Here is a 12,081-nt window from a genome sequence, read left to right as displayed (position 1 = left end):
ATGTCAACTGCCAAATTGGAAACAGCTTTGGTCTCCAAGGAGGGTAAGTACAGCCTCCGACAGCCCTCTCCAAGAGTGGTTCTTCTTGTGTAAGATCTATTTCTGATCTCTGCCTGAGAACAAATGGATCTTCAGGCATTTCCAGGAAGTCCCAAACAAAGGCATTAGCAAATGGCCAGCACTGACCTAACTGCCTCTGGGAGGGAGGTGAACTGGCTCCGACAACGCTGAAGGACAGCAGTTCTGTTAAAACAGGGCAACACCCAAACCGAAGGCAAGTGAAATGGCATCCTAGCTGAGCTCAGCATGTGGAACAGATGGGAACGAACCTAATTGTTTTACACAAGTGACTAAGTAGTTAATACCATCTCATTATTGACCTGCGCTGGATTTCAGCCAACATCCTGGGTAAATTAAAAAAAAAAAAATAGAAAAAAAATCTTATTTCATCACCCTCGCACTAACCTGTTTAGCCCTCCATCTACTCTTACACATGCAAAAGATCAAGTAGCCCCTCCCCATGCAGTCCAGAAGAGTTTTTATTTGCTGCTGGCTTCTCTCAGAAAGCTTCTAGAAACTGGAATCAACATTCAAAAAAATCCAACAAGATCTGTTCTCCTCTTCCAGAACAACAACAAAAAAAATCATAAAAACCAAACGAGCTGCCACTAAACTGACCCCTCGGGGACAACTTCCCAAAGTCAAGGTCTCTGATCAAAACACCAACTCCCTCGTACTCCTACAGGAAGAGGGGCTCAGCCAAGCCAGCTATCTGAGGAACCAGACCCTTCCTGCCACAGCACCATGTGGCTACTCCACAAATGCTAGGTCAAACGCACAGCACACACTCCCATTTTACAAACATCCAACAAATCTAGTACAAAGGAGACCTCCATTAAACACAGATTAGCACTATCACAAGGAGTCCAAGGACAGGTATAGAAATAGCAGGATACAGGACACGATGTTAAACCACAGCTCTGGTAAAAGCAACACAAGCTCAAGGCTCAAGATGCTTCTAGTCCTTTGGCTGATCAGTCAAACAAATGCTCATGGGAAAGCGTGCTAGTGGCCAAAAACACCAGAGTGCAGGGAAATTTATGATGCCCTACAATCTATGCATCTTCCACCCGTGCTGCTCTCTCCAAGCCACGTATCTCAGGTTGATGCCATATAACTAGTATCTCATCAAAAGCTGCCCTCCCAACTGCAGAGAAGAGGTTCCCTTCACCCTGTATTACTTCTTCCCTAGCAGCACATAGAGCTGCTGGGAAAAAAACATCTCTCTCCTCCAGCAGACTAGCTTTCTTCCTTCAGCAAGAAGGCACACTCTTCAGCAACTGGGACTGGGCAATCTGTTCTCAAGTCTTCCTGGAAAATAGACACAAAACTGTATTAACTACATGGATAAAAAGCAAGAGCGGAACGCCCTCCTCCCATTTGTGTCCCAGATGCTGCCCTGCCGCGGACTAAAGGGCTTGGAGAGAACTGCCAAGTGCAGGGGTGTACGGCACCCAGATACAGCCAAGCAACACTCCACGTGCCCACTCAAACGAGGGTAGGCCAGGGCATTTTTTAAGCCCTGGGTGGACTCTATTTAGTCGAGATTTGCATAACTGTGGGCAGTCAGATCTGACTTGAACTGAAAATTGGTATAAGCAACATTAAAGTTACGACATGTGTGTGTGTGGTGGTGAGAATTTTTTCTGGGAGAGCTCTAAGTAGTAACTCAAGGCCATAAGCAGTGGCAAATTAGAACAGCTTGAACACACAGCAATAGTTTCTAAATCTTCAGGCAACGCCAAGCCGCGCCTGCTTGTGTCCAGAGCCCTCAGGCGGAAACGTAGGTTTTTACCATTTCACAGGACACCTTAGGCCAGACGTACTCACCACTCGCAGACTGTAACTTGGGAACTGCTGATTCTACCTTCCTAGGGGAGAACAACACGTTACAGGAGGGTTTGCATGGGAGCAGGACAGTCAGCACTGCAGAGCTAAGGACACAGCTTCACGAGCTGCAGAAAACCAAATTAACAGCTCGCCACTGCCAAAAATGGAGAGGTTTTACTCCCTCTTCCAGACATGTGGTGCTGCCTCTTACTTGTGTTGGCTCTAGCTCTTGCAAGACCCCCTCATGAACCAGTTTAACAGAATATTCATCCAGAGGGGAAAAGTGTTTTCTTCTAGGTTAGTGACTCTCCACAGAAAAGAGAGAAGCACAGCAGTCAGCAAGAGGGAACGGGTACGTGCAAAGAGCCAAAAGAGGCGGCAGAAAAGGGGTAAGAGACAAGTAAAACCATCCCCCTTTCAACAAGCCATCACGTTAACTCAGCTGCCTGTAGGACCACAGCCCCAGGCACACCAGCATCTCACTTCTGCCACACAGATAACTGTAGTCGACAGTAAGATTGCCCGAAGCCACTATGATCCTATCCATCTGCACATGTAAAAATGGCTCTGGCCGCAGCCAGGGACCCTCTCAGAACTTGCACGTTCTAAGTCACCATCTGCCTTTCGAAAGCTAAGAGAAACAGCAAAGCATGTGAACCCTCTAACCAACAAAGGGAAGGGCAAGAGCTGCATGGTTATGCGAGAATAGACATGAAACTTAAAGAGGAAAAAAAATAGCATCATTTAAACAGTGGAAACCCTATCCAAGCAGCATAAACAAATCTGAATATAGACCCTTCCAGGCAGACTGCCAATTACAAAATATGAGACACACATGAAGATGATGAAATGAAGGACAGAAGTATCAGGATAAATCATAAATTCATTAAAAACTTCAGAAGCACAAATTCTGCCCCTGAGACGTAGAACCCCCCTGGCTACCAAAGAGGGGAGGTTGGCAACACAGAAGGGGGACGCTAAAGAGCCACTGCAATTGTATCCATATTTAGTACAGTCGTACTGAGACAGTCCCATCGTGAAGGCTCTCAAATGGGATAGCAGAATGCACACTTGACAGATTTTAGTCCTTGAAGAGAATGTTTTTCAGGAACTCCAGCAACTTTCACTTCGTAAGTAACCAATGCATCTCCCAAGAGCTGAAAATGCAAAGAAAGTCCAAGAGATGTAAATCTATCCTTAAAAACAAGGTATTTGAAGTTTGAAAAGCCTGTGCCTGAAAGGAGAAATAAAGTCCCAGCAAATCTCATCCTAGTATCGGAGATACTAAATAAAAGGTTACTATATTAAAATATAAATTAACAGGAGTGAATAAGACTTGCTGTCTTGACACGCCAACTACTCTTACGGGTTTCATTTCCTTTTTCTAAAAAGAGGAATGTTTGTCAAATGTGGCATGCGGTTAAGCTAGCTTTTAAAAAAATCTAATTACTAAGAAAATACTCTCAAAATGGTGGATTCTCCTTTTTAAAAGGTTTTCGTTTCTGTAAGAGCTCTCTGCAACAGAGAGTGGGAACAGACTTGGAAGCAACACCAAACTCCCTGGGAGCCAAAAAGCGTAAGTCACCGTCAGCAACTGACTTCACACAAAGCGCTGCCAAAAGCGCAATGTAAACTCGCAGAACAGGGCAGGGGAAAATGACAACAAAATATTTAACATTTTTCAGTCATGTGGATCTTAGTACTACTTATAACTATAATAGGTAGAAAGTTTTAAAATGAAGCTTTCAATCTGATGGACTTTTGTCTAAAACTTAGAGATAACCTCAGTATTACAGGCGGTGGGCTAGCAACATCTTTTAAAGTCCCCCCAGAAGACAACAGGATACAAGGGGCAAGAGGCACGTGGCTTTGGAGTTAATTAAAACGGCTTCTTATTACTTTAACAGCTGCTTCTGAGAACGAAAGGGGGATAATGGTGCAGAAGTTAACGCGGGAACTGCTCCCCAGCCTATTTTGGGAGAAGATGTGAGCGGCAATTTGATGGCACTTGCGAGGGCTCCTCAGCTCCCAAAATCTGTGGGCGGGGGGTTTCAGCACTGGCAGAAGAACGTGGCTCAAGAGTTTCACAATGTCGTGACTGAGGCCCACAGAAAGAAAACTGTTAAAGCCAGACAGAAAATAAACATTTTTAGAACTGGAGTATATGGCAGCCGGTGAATGGAGAAGAGCTAGAGAATCCAATTGAGGTGTTCTTATCCCTTCGCACCGCAAGAAGGGAGAGGACCTATCGTTCGACCTATCATCTGTGTTACCTGCAAGAGAAATAATTGGGATTTTTCTTTACCAAGAACAATACTAGTAAAGTGATCAAATGCACAACAGTTTCTTCATCTCACTGTCCTGCACAGCAGTTGTTATTCTGTTATTAGCCATTGCCAAAGGCAGGACCAGCGCTTCACAAAAACTATTTGAAGGCACAGAGTAACTCCTGCTCCTCTCCTTAAAAATATATATTATAAATACATATACACGCACACACACAGTCACGCTGGGCAGTGACATCCAGAAAGGCCCATAAACCAGATCTTACAAGGTTCCCTCCTCGCAAAGACAACAGGGGCAAAAATGAAATGTCTCTCTAGATACAGAAGGGGTCCCTTCAAAGTTGCTGAGAATTAAAACACACATTGTTTTTCCCGCTACAGTTCACTGTAGTAGAAGCAGGAAGGTTAGCTTATCTTTACTTCTGCTGCGTTTTGCTCTACTCATAACTAAGTAATTTGTCTACTTTTCAAATAGGAGAAACACTCCAGTCTATCAACTGAGGCTGTTTTACTCACAGCAAAACTCATAACCACAATAAATTGCAATAAAGAAGAGACAAAGACTATGGAGAAAGTAGGTTTTGAGAGGTAAAAGATGAGTAAAAGAGACCAACCTCCAGGGCTGACCAAAAATGGAAATGTCAGCAATACTGAAATAGAAGCAGCATGAGAAAAAACTTCCCTTCATAGGTACATGAAATAAATCTCTCCTCAGACTACTTTCTAAAAAAGGGGTTTCAGCAGGATCTCTGATTGTTCCTCCACCAACCCTGGGATATAAGTCAACCACCATCAGGGAAGAGAGTGTTTTGCACCAATCCGCAGAAGTCGAGATTCCCAGCCTGTACGTTTCTGCTGTGCTGAATATCACGCTGACTGCCTTGTCTCGACTCATCATGTCCTTCCAGGTTCCTTAACTAGGGCACAGTAGAGAATTAACTCATTTTCCTATCAAGTATCCAGATGCATACATATTTCATGTGCACATGTACCTGCTCACATCACTATTATCCCATGACTGTTGAGCACTTTAAAGTTAATCTGATCCACATACCAGGACTCAAAGCCCTCCGTCAAACAGAGGGACCAGGCTGGATCACTCACACGTTAAATGCACAAAGACAGCGTCCCACACACATGCACCAGTGCAAAAAGCCCCCTCACCGAGAGCAATCTTCTGCTCCTATCTCTGGGGCAAATCGAAGCTTAACTGCTTAAAGCAGCTGGAAAACAGGCTGCTCCAACTTCTCCCCCCCCCCCCCCAAAAAATAGAAAATTAAAAAACGGCTGTTTCTGCCAAGCAAGCACTGAGCGCACCGCATTCCATTTCATTAAAACAATTACTCAGAAGCCAGCCAAGAATTACATAAAGCTTCCTCCCCGCACCGCCCCCGGCCCCCTGCCCCATCCCTCCTCCCCAGCGCACACGGCCAGCAGCTGCCCGGCTCCGCGCAGGAGCCCGGCGGCTCGACAGCAGGGCAAGGCCGCCGCAGAGGGAGCGGTGCCAGGCCGCCGCGGACGAGTCCCACCGGCTATCCCACCCCACCCAGGGGGTCTTCAAACCCGGGCAACGTAACCGGGGGAGCCCGGCAGGGCCTCGGCGCTCCCACTGCCCCGAGCAGCACTGCTGATCACGTTTGATGGTACACGAGCATCCGACAAGCTGAGCCCGTAACCACCCCTCAGGGCAAGACCAGCGTTAACCTGACAGGCCTCCTGGTCTCGCGCGCCCGGCTCCCAAGCCTGCTCCCAGGCAGAAGGCACTGCAGGCGCCAGATTTAAGCAATTAGGCAGCCCAGGAGCAGCATGCCAGAGCAGCTGCGCTTATCAGGCCCTGCCCAAGGGAGCCGCTCGGGACGGCCAAGCGGCAGAGCTCGGATCAGGCACCAGCAGGAGGAACCGAGAACTGCAAGCGCGGGGCTACAAGAACCCGGCTACGAATCCACCCCGGCCTCCGCACAGGCGCTCCGCGGCTCCCGGCCGCACGGGCAGCTTCGAGCGCCTCGCGTTTCACAGCAGAAATAAAAGGCAGCTTCTTCTGGCAAACGCCGCTCACCCACCCACAGCACTGAGCTGGCCACTGATAAGAGATTTCATGACGTGGGTGAAATGGCATGTCGCTCCCTCCCCCAGCGCTCTGCAGGGATCCTGCCGGACTGCCGGAGCTGCTCGCAGCCCGGCCCAACAGCCCCAGCTGTGCACCGCACGGCCCGGCCCACGGAGAGTCTCCCACGTGAGACCGTGGCGAGCACGAGGGAGAGCTGCAGTTCAGAGCTTCTCACCCCTGCGGGCCACCTCTGCCCAGGAGGGACGCCTCGGTAACGGCGACACAAACCCCAAACGAGGCAGGCAGCCAGGAGGACCAGGCAGGCCAGGAGGCCTGCGGGGCACGACCAGCCCCAGCCGACGTGCAGCGAGCCTTAGGCTGTTTTGCCTGACCCAGCCGAAATCAGTGGCTCCAACGCAAGAGACCATTTCAGAGAGACGCCTGGAGCTCGCTTGGAGCCACAGGAGAGACAGAACGAGGGGTATCAACCCCTAATCCATGGCAAATCATTCACAGCCCTCCCGCCTACGGCCTTCTCCACTTCCAGCTTTCTTTGCCCCCTCCCGCCCTCGGGGAAACCCAGCCTAACCAGGGGCCGGGAACCAGCACAAGCTCTCCTGCGAGCAGGAACCGAAATCCCCTGCTTGTCGTGCTCTTCAGCGATGGAAATAACATAAGAGCCTACCAGGGATCTAGACAGACACAGCATTAATTCTGTCTGCCAGCTCAATTCTGTGACACAAATACGGGTTTGGCTTGTTCCCGGGACCCCATGCAGTCTGATTTACCGCCGAGCCATTTAAAGCACAGCTCCCCGCGCAGAGCGTCTTTCAGAAAGTTTCTCCCCTAGAGCAGCATTTACCTTTTTTGCTGTTCTTATTTCCACATCATTTGCAAACTGTTAGAAGCTTAAACAAGTACAACAAACACTAAAACGCCAGAAATCAAGTCACACGCTACTGCGTGCTGTCAGCCAGACGCACTCGCTAGTCTGCCCAGCAAAGTCCTCCATACAGAACTTGTGTATGATAATGAGAACATTGTGAGAAGTGACAAGACAAACTACATTTGAAGATTCAAACTACCACATCATTTAAATAACAAACTAAACTTGTTCTCAGTGTAGAGGAAGTCCAGCACAGAGGAAAAGCGGCCAAACAATAACAGTAACAGCTGCCTCCCCTCGTGGCCTGCCCCAAGCTCTCTTGGCTTCGTTGCTTATGTTCCACAGAAGTAGTTGTCTCAAACTGGCGAGATAAATTTCCCATGTAAATTCAGAATAATCATTGTCTGCTGTAAGAAAAAGCTGCGTTTGTACGAGCAGAAAAAAAGAGCATACCAGACTCCTAAAAAGCACAGACACAGGACCTCGGGGACTCCAGCTCCTACGCCATAAACACCAAACTTGTTCCGACTCCAGCTGCCATTTCTATTTAGGTTACTTCATTAGGACTTAAAAACATACTTCAAGAGAAGTGTCTCAATGCTCCAGAACCCTAGCACAGAAGAGAGAGCATGGGTTTCCACACCAATCAATCAAGATCGAGACCGTCTCCAGACAGTCGGCTCCTGCTGCTCTGGGGCCATTTGCAATGAGAATGAGCACAAATGGGAAAAATAACTAAAGAGTGACATGAGAAAGTCATTGCCCACCTCCTATTTTTACAGTACATCTTTAGCACATGACATTTTTTGAATGATTTCATGATGCTCTGCGGTAAAGGGAAAGACTAGAGTAGGAGGGAACTGAGGGGAGCTTGGAAGGGAAAGGGAATCTTTTCACCTTACTCACAGCCTGACGTAACAGAGGATGAAAAAAGGATGAGCAATCAGAAAGGCAGAGAGGAAGCATATCCAGGGCTGAGAAGCGAAATAAAAGCTTATAAACTTAATTCCAACTTGCCATTGCCTTGCTCCAGCAAGAGTGATGGGGAGAAGCTTGAAAGAGTTACTATTCTGAGATCTTCAGCTGGAAGCTATTTCAGAAGCACAAACATCTTAGTAAACATTAACCACACTTTGCAGGTAAAGAGCTATTATCCCTGTTTTACAGATGGAGAAACAGTATGCCCAAAGCCAGAGCAAGTTTTTGAAACTGTGGATAAATGGTTACTTCATGCTAGATTAAACATAAACCACAGCCAAAAAAAAGTGGCCTCACTCACATCCCATGCCACTGTCCATGCCCTTGTGTGCACAAATCCTAGTCCTGGCACATGTGGTGAACCAGATCAAGAAGCTGATCTGGCTGAAAACAAACCAACAACAAAAAAAATTAGCTTTCAGAGGAATGAGTTTGCTGATCCAGCCAACCACACAACTGTTATTGCAGACACAAGGAAGGGAGGTGGGAAAAAACACCCTCTAAAGCAGCCAGCACTCCCTGTTTCTACTTTGCCCTGGATCCACTTAGCTTGCCACAGGGTGAGACAGTTCAGCTTACAGATCCCACTGCAAATAATTTGTTCAGTTTGGGGGATGGGACTGATTTGCCAACTGATCTAGCAACCTGAACCAACCCACTCTGGAGCCAGATACTAAGAAAGGAAGCAGCAAGCACACAAGAGAAGGGGCAGCAGGAATCACCGTTTTTGGCTGCAACCTACAATTAATTAGGATTAGATGCATAGTGAGATTTTACAAACAGTGAAACAAGAACCCGACCCAGAGGTCACCACGATTCCCCATCTAGCACTTTAAAATATAATAGCCTAGTAGCACAAAATCCTGTACTTCAAGGACATGTTAAATTAAACCCTAAGTCAGGACAAGCTACAGAGAGCAAGAAACTCATCCCCTAAAGCTCATCTTCTTACCATATCCTGGGGAGGCTTCGCACAGACAATGTCTCACTTTCAAGCAGCTGAAGCAGAAGAGCATCTTCATTACCAACTTCCGCATCGGACAAAAAGGGACACAGAAGCTCAGCACACAAAGGAGGGAGCAGCAATCTGAGACGCAGAGCAGGAAACCGGGACTCAAGATTGTTTGCTCGCACTGCTTTTCCACCAGCATAACACTGCTGAATTCAGAATTTCTTCTGGCTTCCTCCAAAGCTGAGTAGACCCTGGGCATCAAAACTAATGCATTAGTCCACCTCGAACAGATCTGTTTTGTGGCCATGGACAAGTTATCTCCCCCCCCGTCCACCTCAAACTTTCTAAATCTGCCTGTAGGAAATAAATGTATGCAAGTACAAAAGATTACACATGTCCATTGCTCCAATACAGAACCAGTGAAGTAAGGCCTATTTTTCTCTAGTGCAATGCACATTATGGCGTAAAATCTTAATGCTAAGCTGTATCGGCTTAGTTGCACAGATTTGATTTAGGAATGTATATAGGTCTTAAGAGTAGATAAGAAAAACAGCCCTGATCTAACCAGAAGTGCATCGTTATTACTTGTTCTGCTGCCAGAGTTGAAAACTGTGTCCGCCGTTGCTGGAGTTTCACAGCTTGTTTCACATAATACACGCAATTCAAGGGGAAAAGGGATGAGGAACAAAAGGTCTGCAGAAACTGAAGTATTCCCATTCCCCAGGAAGGCGAGAACTAGCAGAGCAACAGAACTAAACAAGATCTGTGAGAGGTTACCCATTTCTTTCTGCAGCGGTAGCGATGGTGTCAGAGGACCCATTTTAACCAGGGGGGCAGCTGAGCACTTGGGATAAGTTGACCTCTCCCAGTTCGGGACAAAGGAGCTAAAGACAGCACGGAGTCCAGACTTTCCATGGAAATAGGCAGTAAGAAAAGAAGCCTCTCTCTGCATCGCACACTGCTTGAGGCAGAGGACTCCCTGTCTGAGCTGCTCAGGACAATAAAGGCCCTGTTTTACGAGGGTCAGAAGAGCGAAGGAGCTGAAACAAGTCAGAACCCCATTGTGCAGAGCATTAGTTCTGTTTACAGTCTTCTCGCCCAGCAGCGGGAATGACTCAGAAACCTGAGCCAGTAGAAAGCCCAGGGACCAAATTACTTTACCACCGTTTCCCCCCAGCACCATTTCCTGGGCGTAGTTGACCGTGAGTAATTTCGGGCTAAATATTCAATCACTTAAGACCAAAACCCCACTACACATGACTACCGAACTGAAGGGATTGAGTCAGACAGGCAGACATCACCTCCAGAAGGGAGGCCGGCAGCGTTCCCTGAGAGAGCACGGCGATCTCCCAAACGCCTGCAGAGATGACAGATGGAAACACATGCGCCTCTCGCTACGCTCCCATGAAAAATCAGCGGCAAGACTGCTCTCTTTTAAACCAATTTTGAGAGGATTAAGCCCTGAAGAGAGGGTGGAAGAAATGTGCTAAAACAGAGGAAAACAACTTTTAAAATAAGATCTCTTGTGTCACTGAATCTCTGTGCCCAGAATTTTAAGCTGGATTGCTAGACAAGCCTTCTCCAAAAGAAAAACCCTCCTCGGAGTGAGCAAGCACACCTAAAATAAGAAGCTTGCAGTCTAGTTTACATGCACAGCCAAAACACTGCCAAATACATTCTTATTAAAGAGCAAAAACAATTTTTTTGTAAAATATCTTTTACAAGCTCTAGTGAAAGCTGGTTTGCTTCTGATTGCAAAAATCCAGCTAAAATTTTTGAAGTCTTTAAAAAAATAACTAAGTAGTAGAAAACCAAGAATTTTAAAGCCACCCTCCTCCCCCCACCCCCCAAAAAAAAGCTTCTAAAAGCAAGGCCATTTCTGTTTGGAGTTACCAAAGCCCTCAAAAAAATAAAATAAATAAATAAAACACAAAGCTCAGCAAAGATTTCACAGAGGCATTTGCTAACAACCCATTTCAGAAAAAAAGTTTCTGAGGCTGTAAAATCCTTTCTAGTCCTTTAAAACTAAACATTGCAGCATTCTGCTAGCTCTTGAAAACTAAAGTGACTAAATTTACAGAAGTTAAATCAGTCTTTTTACTGCATATGGTTAGTGTTTTGTTCTGTGTAGGTAAACAGTTATAAAAATCTAAAAACAAGTATGAGAAATCGGTTTAAAAAAATGAATAGACTGAAGATCTTTTCTTTTTTTTTCAAAGACAAAAGTGAGAATTCAGTTCTTTGAAGCCATAAAAACGTTGAAAGTCACAAGCAGCAGCATCCGGCACTAGCCAAACTGCAGCAAATCTAAAGTTTCCTTTCTCCTACTTATCTCGCCACACAAATACACGACACTTTACACGAGCTAAGTTTCCTCCCCCATAACCGGGGGATCCCAATGAACTGGTCAGATATCTCTCTTGGACACGGTGGCACCGCAAAACCAAGAGGAACTCAACATCCTCGTTCGATACCCCAAATACTCTGAAGCAAGTATACGTGCTTGGTCACTCGCGTGGTGTGAGCACAGCACATCGCAACACCCCGCAGCCGGGTGATCCCCAGGAGGAAAGGGGCGATACCGCTAAAGTCAGAGTTTCCCCTCTTTAGGGCTCAGTTTTATTCTCTGTGCTAATTTACGACACCGCAGAATGACAAACTCATCCAGCAAGCTTCCTGTCAAACTCCAAGCACATCCGCAAGACATGCTTCCTCACGGAGATTTGAGGAAGGCAATCTGGACGAGCCTGGTCAGCTGCTCTAATCCCTCTCCTCCTCCTCCTCCTCCTCCCCCCTCCCCACCGGGTGCTACTCGGGCTTGTTGGAGGGCCCGGCAGCGGCTCCCCGCTCCCCGGGGTGCGCGAGTCAGGCCTGCAGAGCTCGCAAACAGCTTCCTGTGCGGACTGCGCATTGTAAAATCATTTCTTCGCCACTGCGGGGGGAAGGAACAAAGCTTTTCCTGCTCCAAATAAACTCCAGGAACAACACAAGCCCATTCTCACGGGCGTTTCATGACCTCTCCAGCACAAGCAGTGCGAAAACT

General features: G+C 47.0%; 1 protein-coding gene across 2 annotated transcripts in view; it reads right to left on the bottom strand.

The window, feature by feature from the left end:
- Positions 1–12,081, bottom strand: part of PXN (paxillin) — a 47,831-nt gene that overhangs the window by 33,987 nt on the left and 1,763 nt on the right. Inside the window, exon 2 of one of the 2 annotated variants that reach the window (XM_064522276.1) lies at positions 9,039–9,289. The exons of the other annotated variant lie outside the window; for it this stretch is intronic. Coding sequence (XP_064378346.1) covers positions 9,039–9,237 — 199 coding nt within the window. The 5' untranslated portion in view covers positions 9,238–9,289. The remainder of the gene's footprint in view (positions 1–9,038; positions 9,290–12,081) is intronic. 2 annotated transcript variants of the gene reach the window in all.

Source organism: Dromaius novaehollandiae, chromosome 17 (assembly GCF_036370855.1).
Source record: "Dromaius novaehollandiae isolate bDroNov1 chromosome 17, bDroNov1.hap1, whole genome shotgun sequence".
Lineage (NCBI taxonomy): Eukaryota > Metazoa > Chordata > Aves > Casuariiformes > Dromaiidae > Dromaius > Dromaius novaehollandiae.
This window is presented reverse-complemented; position numbering and strand designations above follow the sequence as displayed.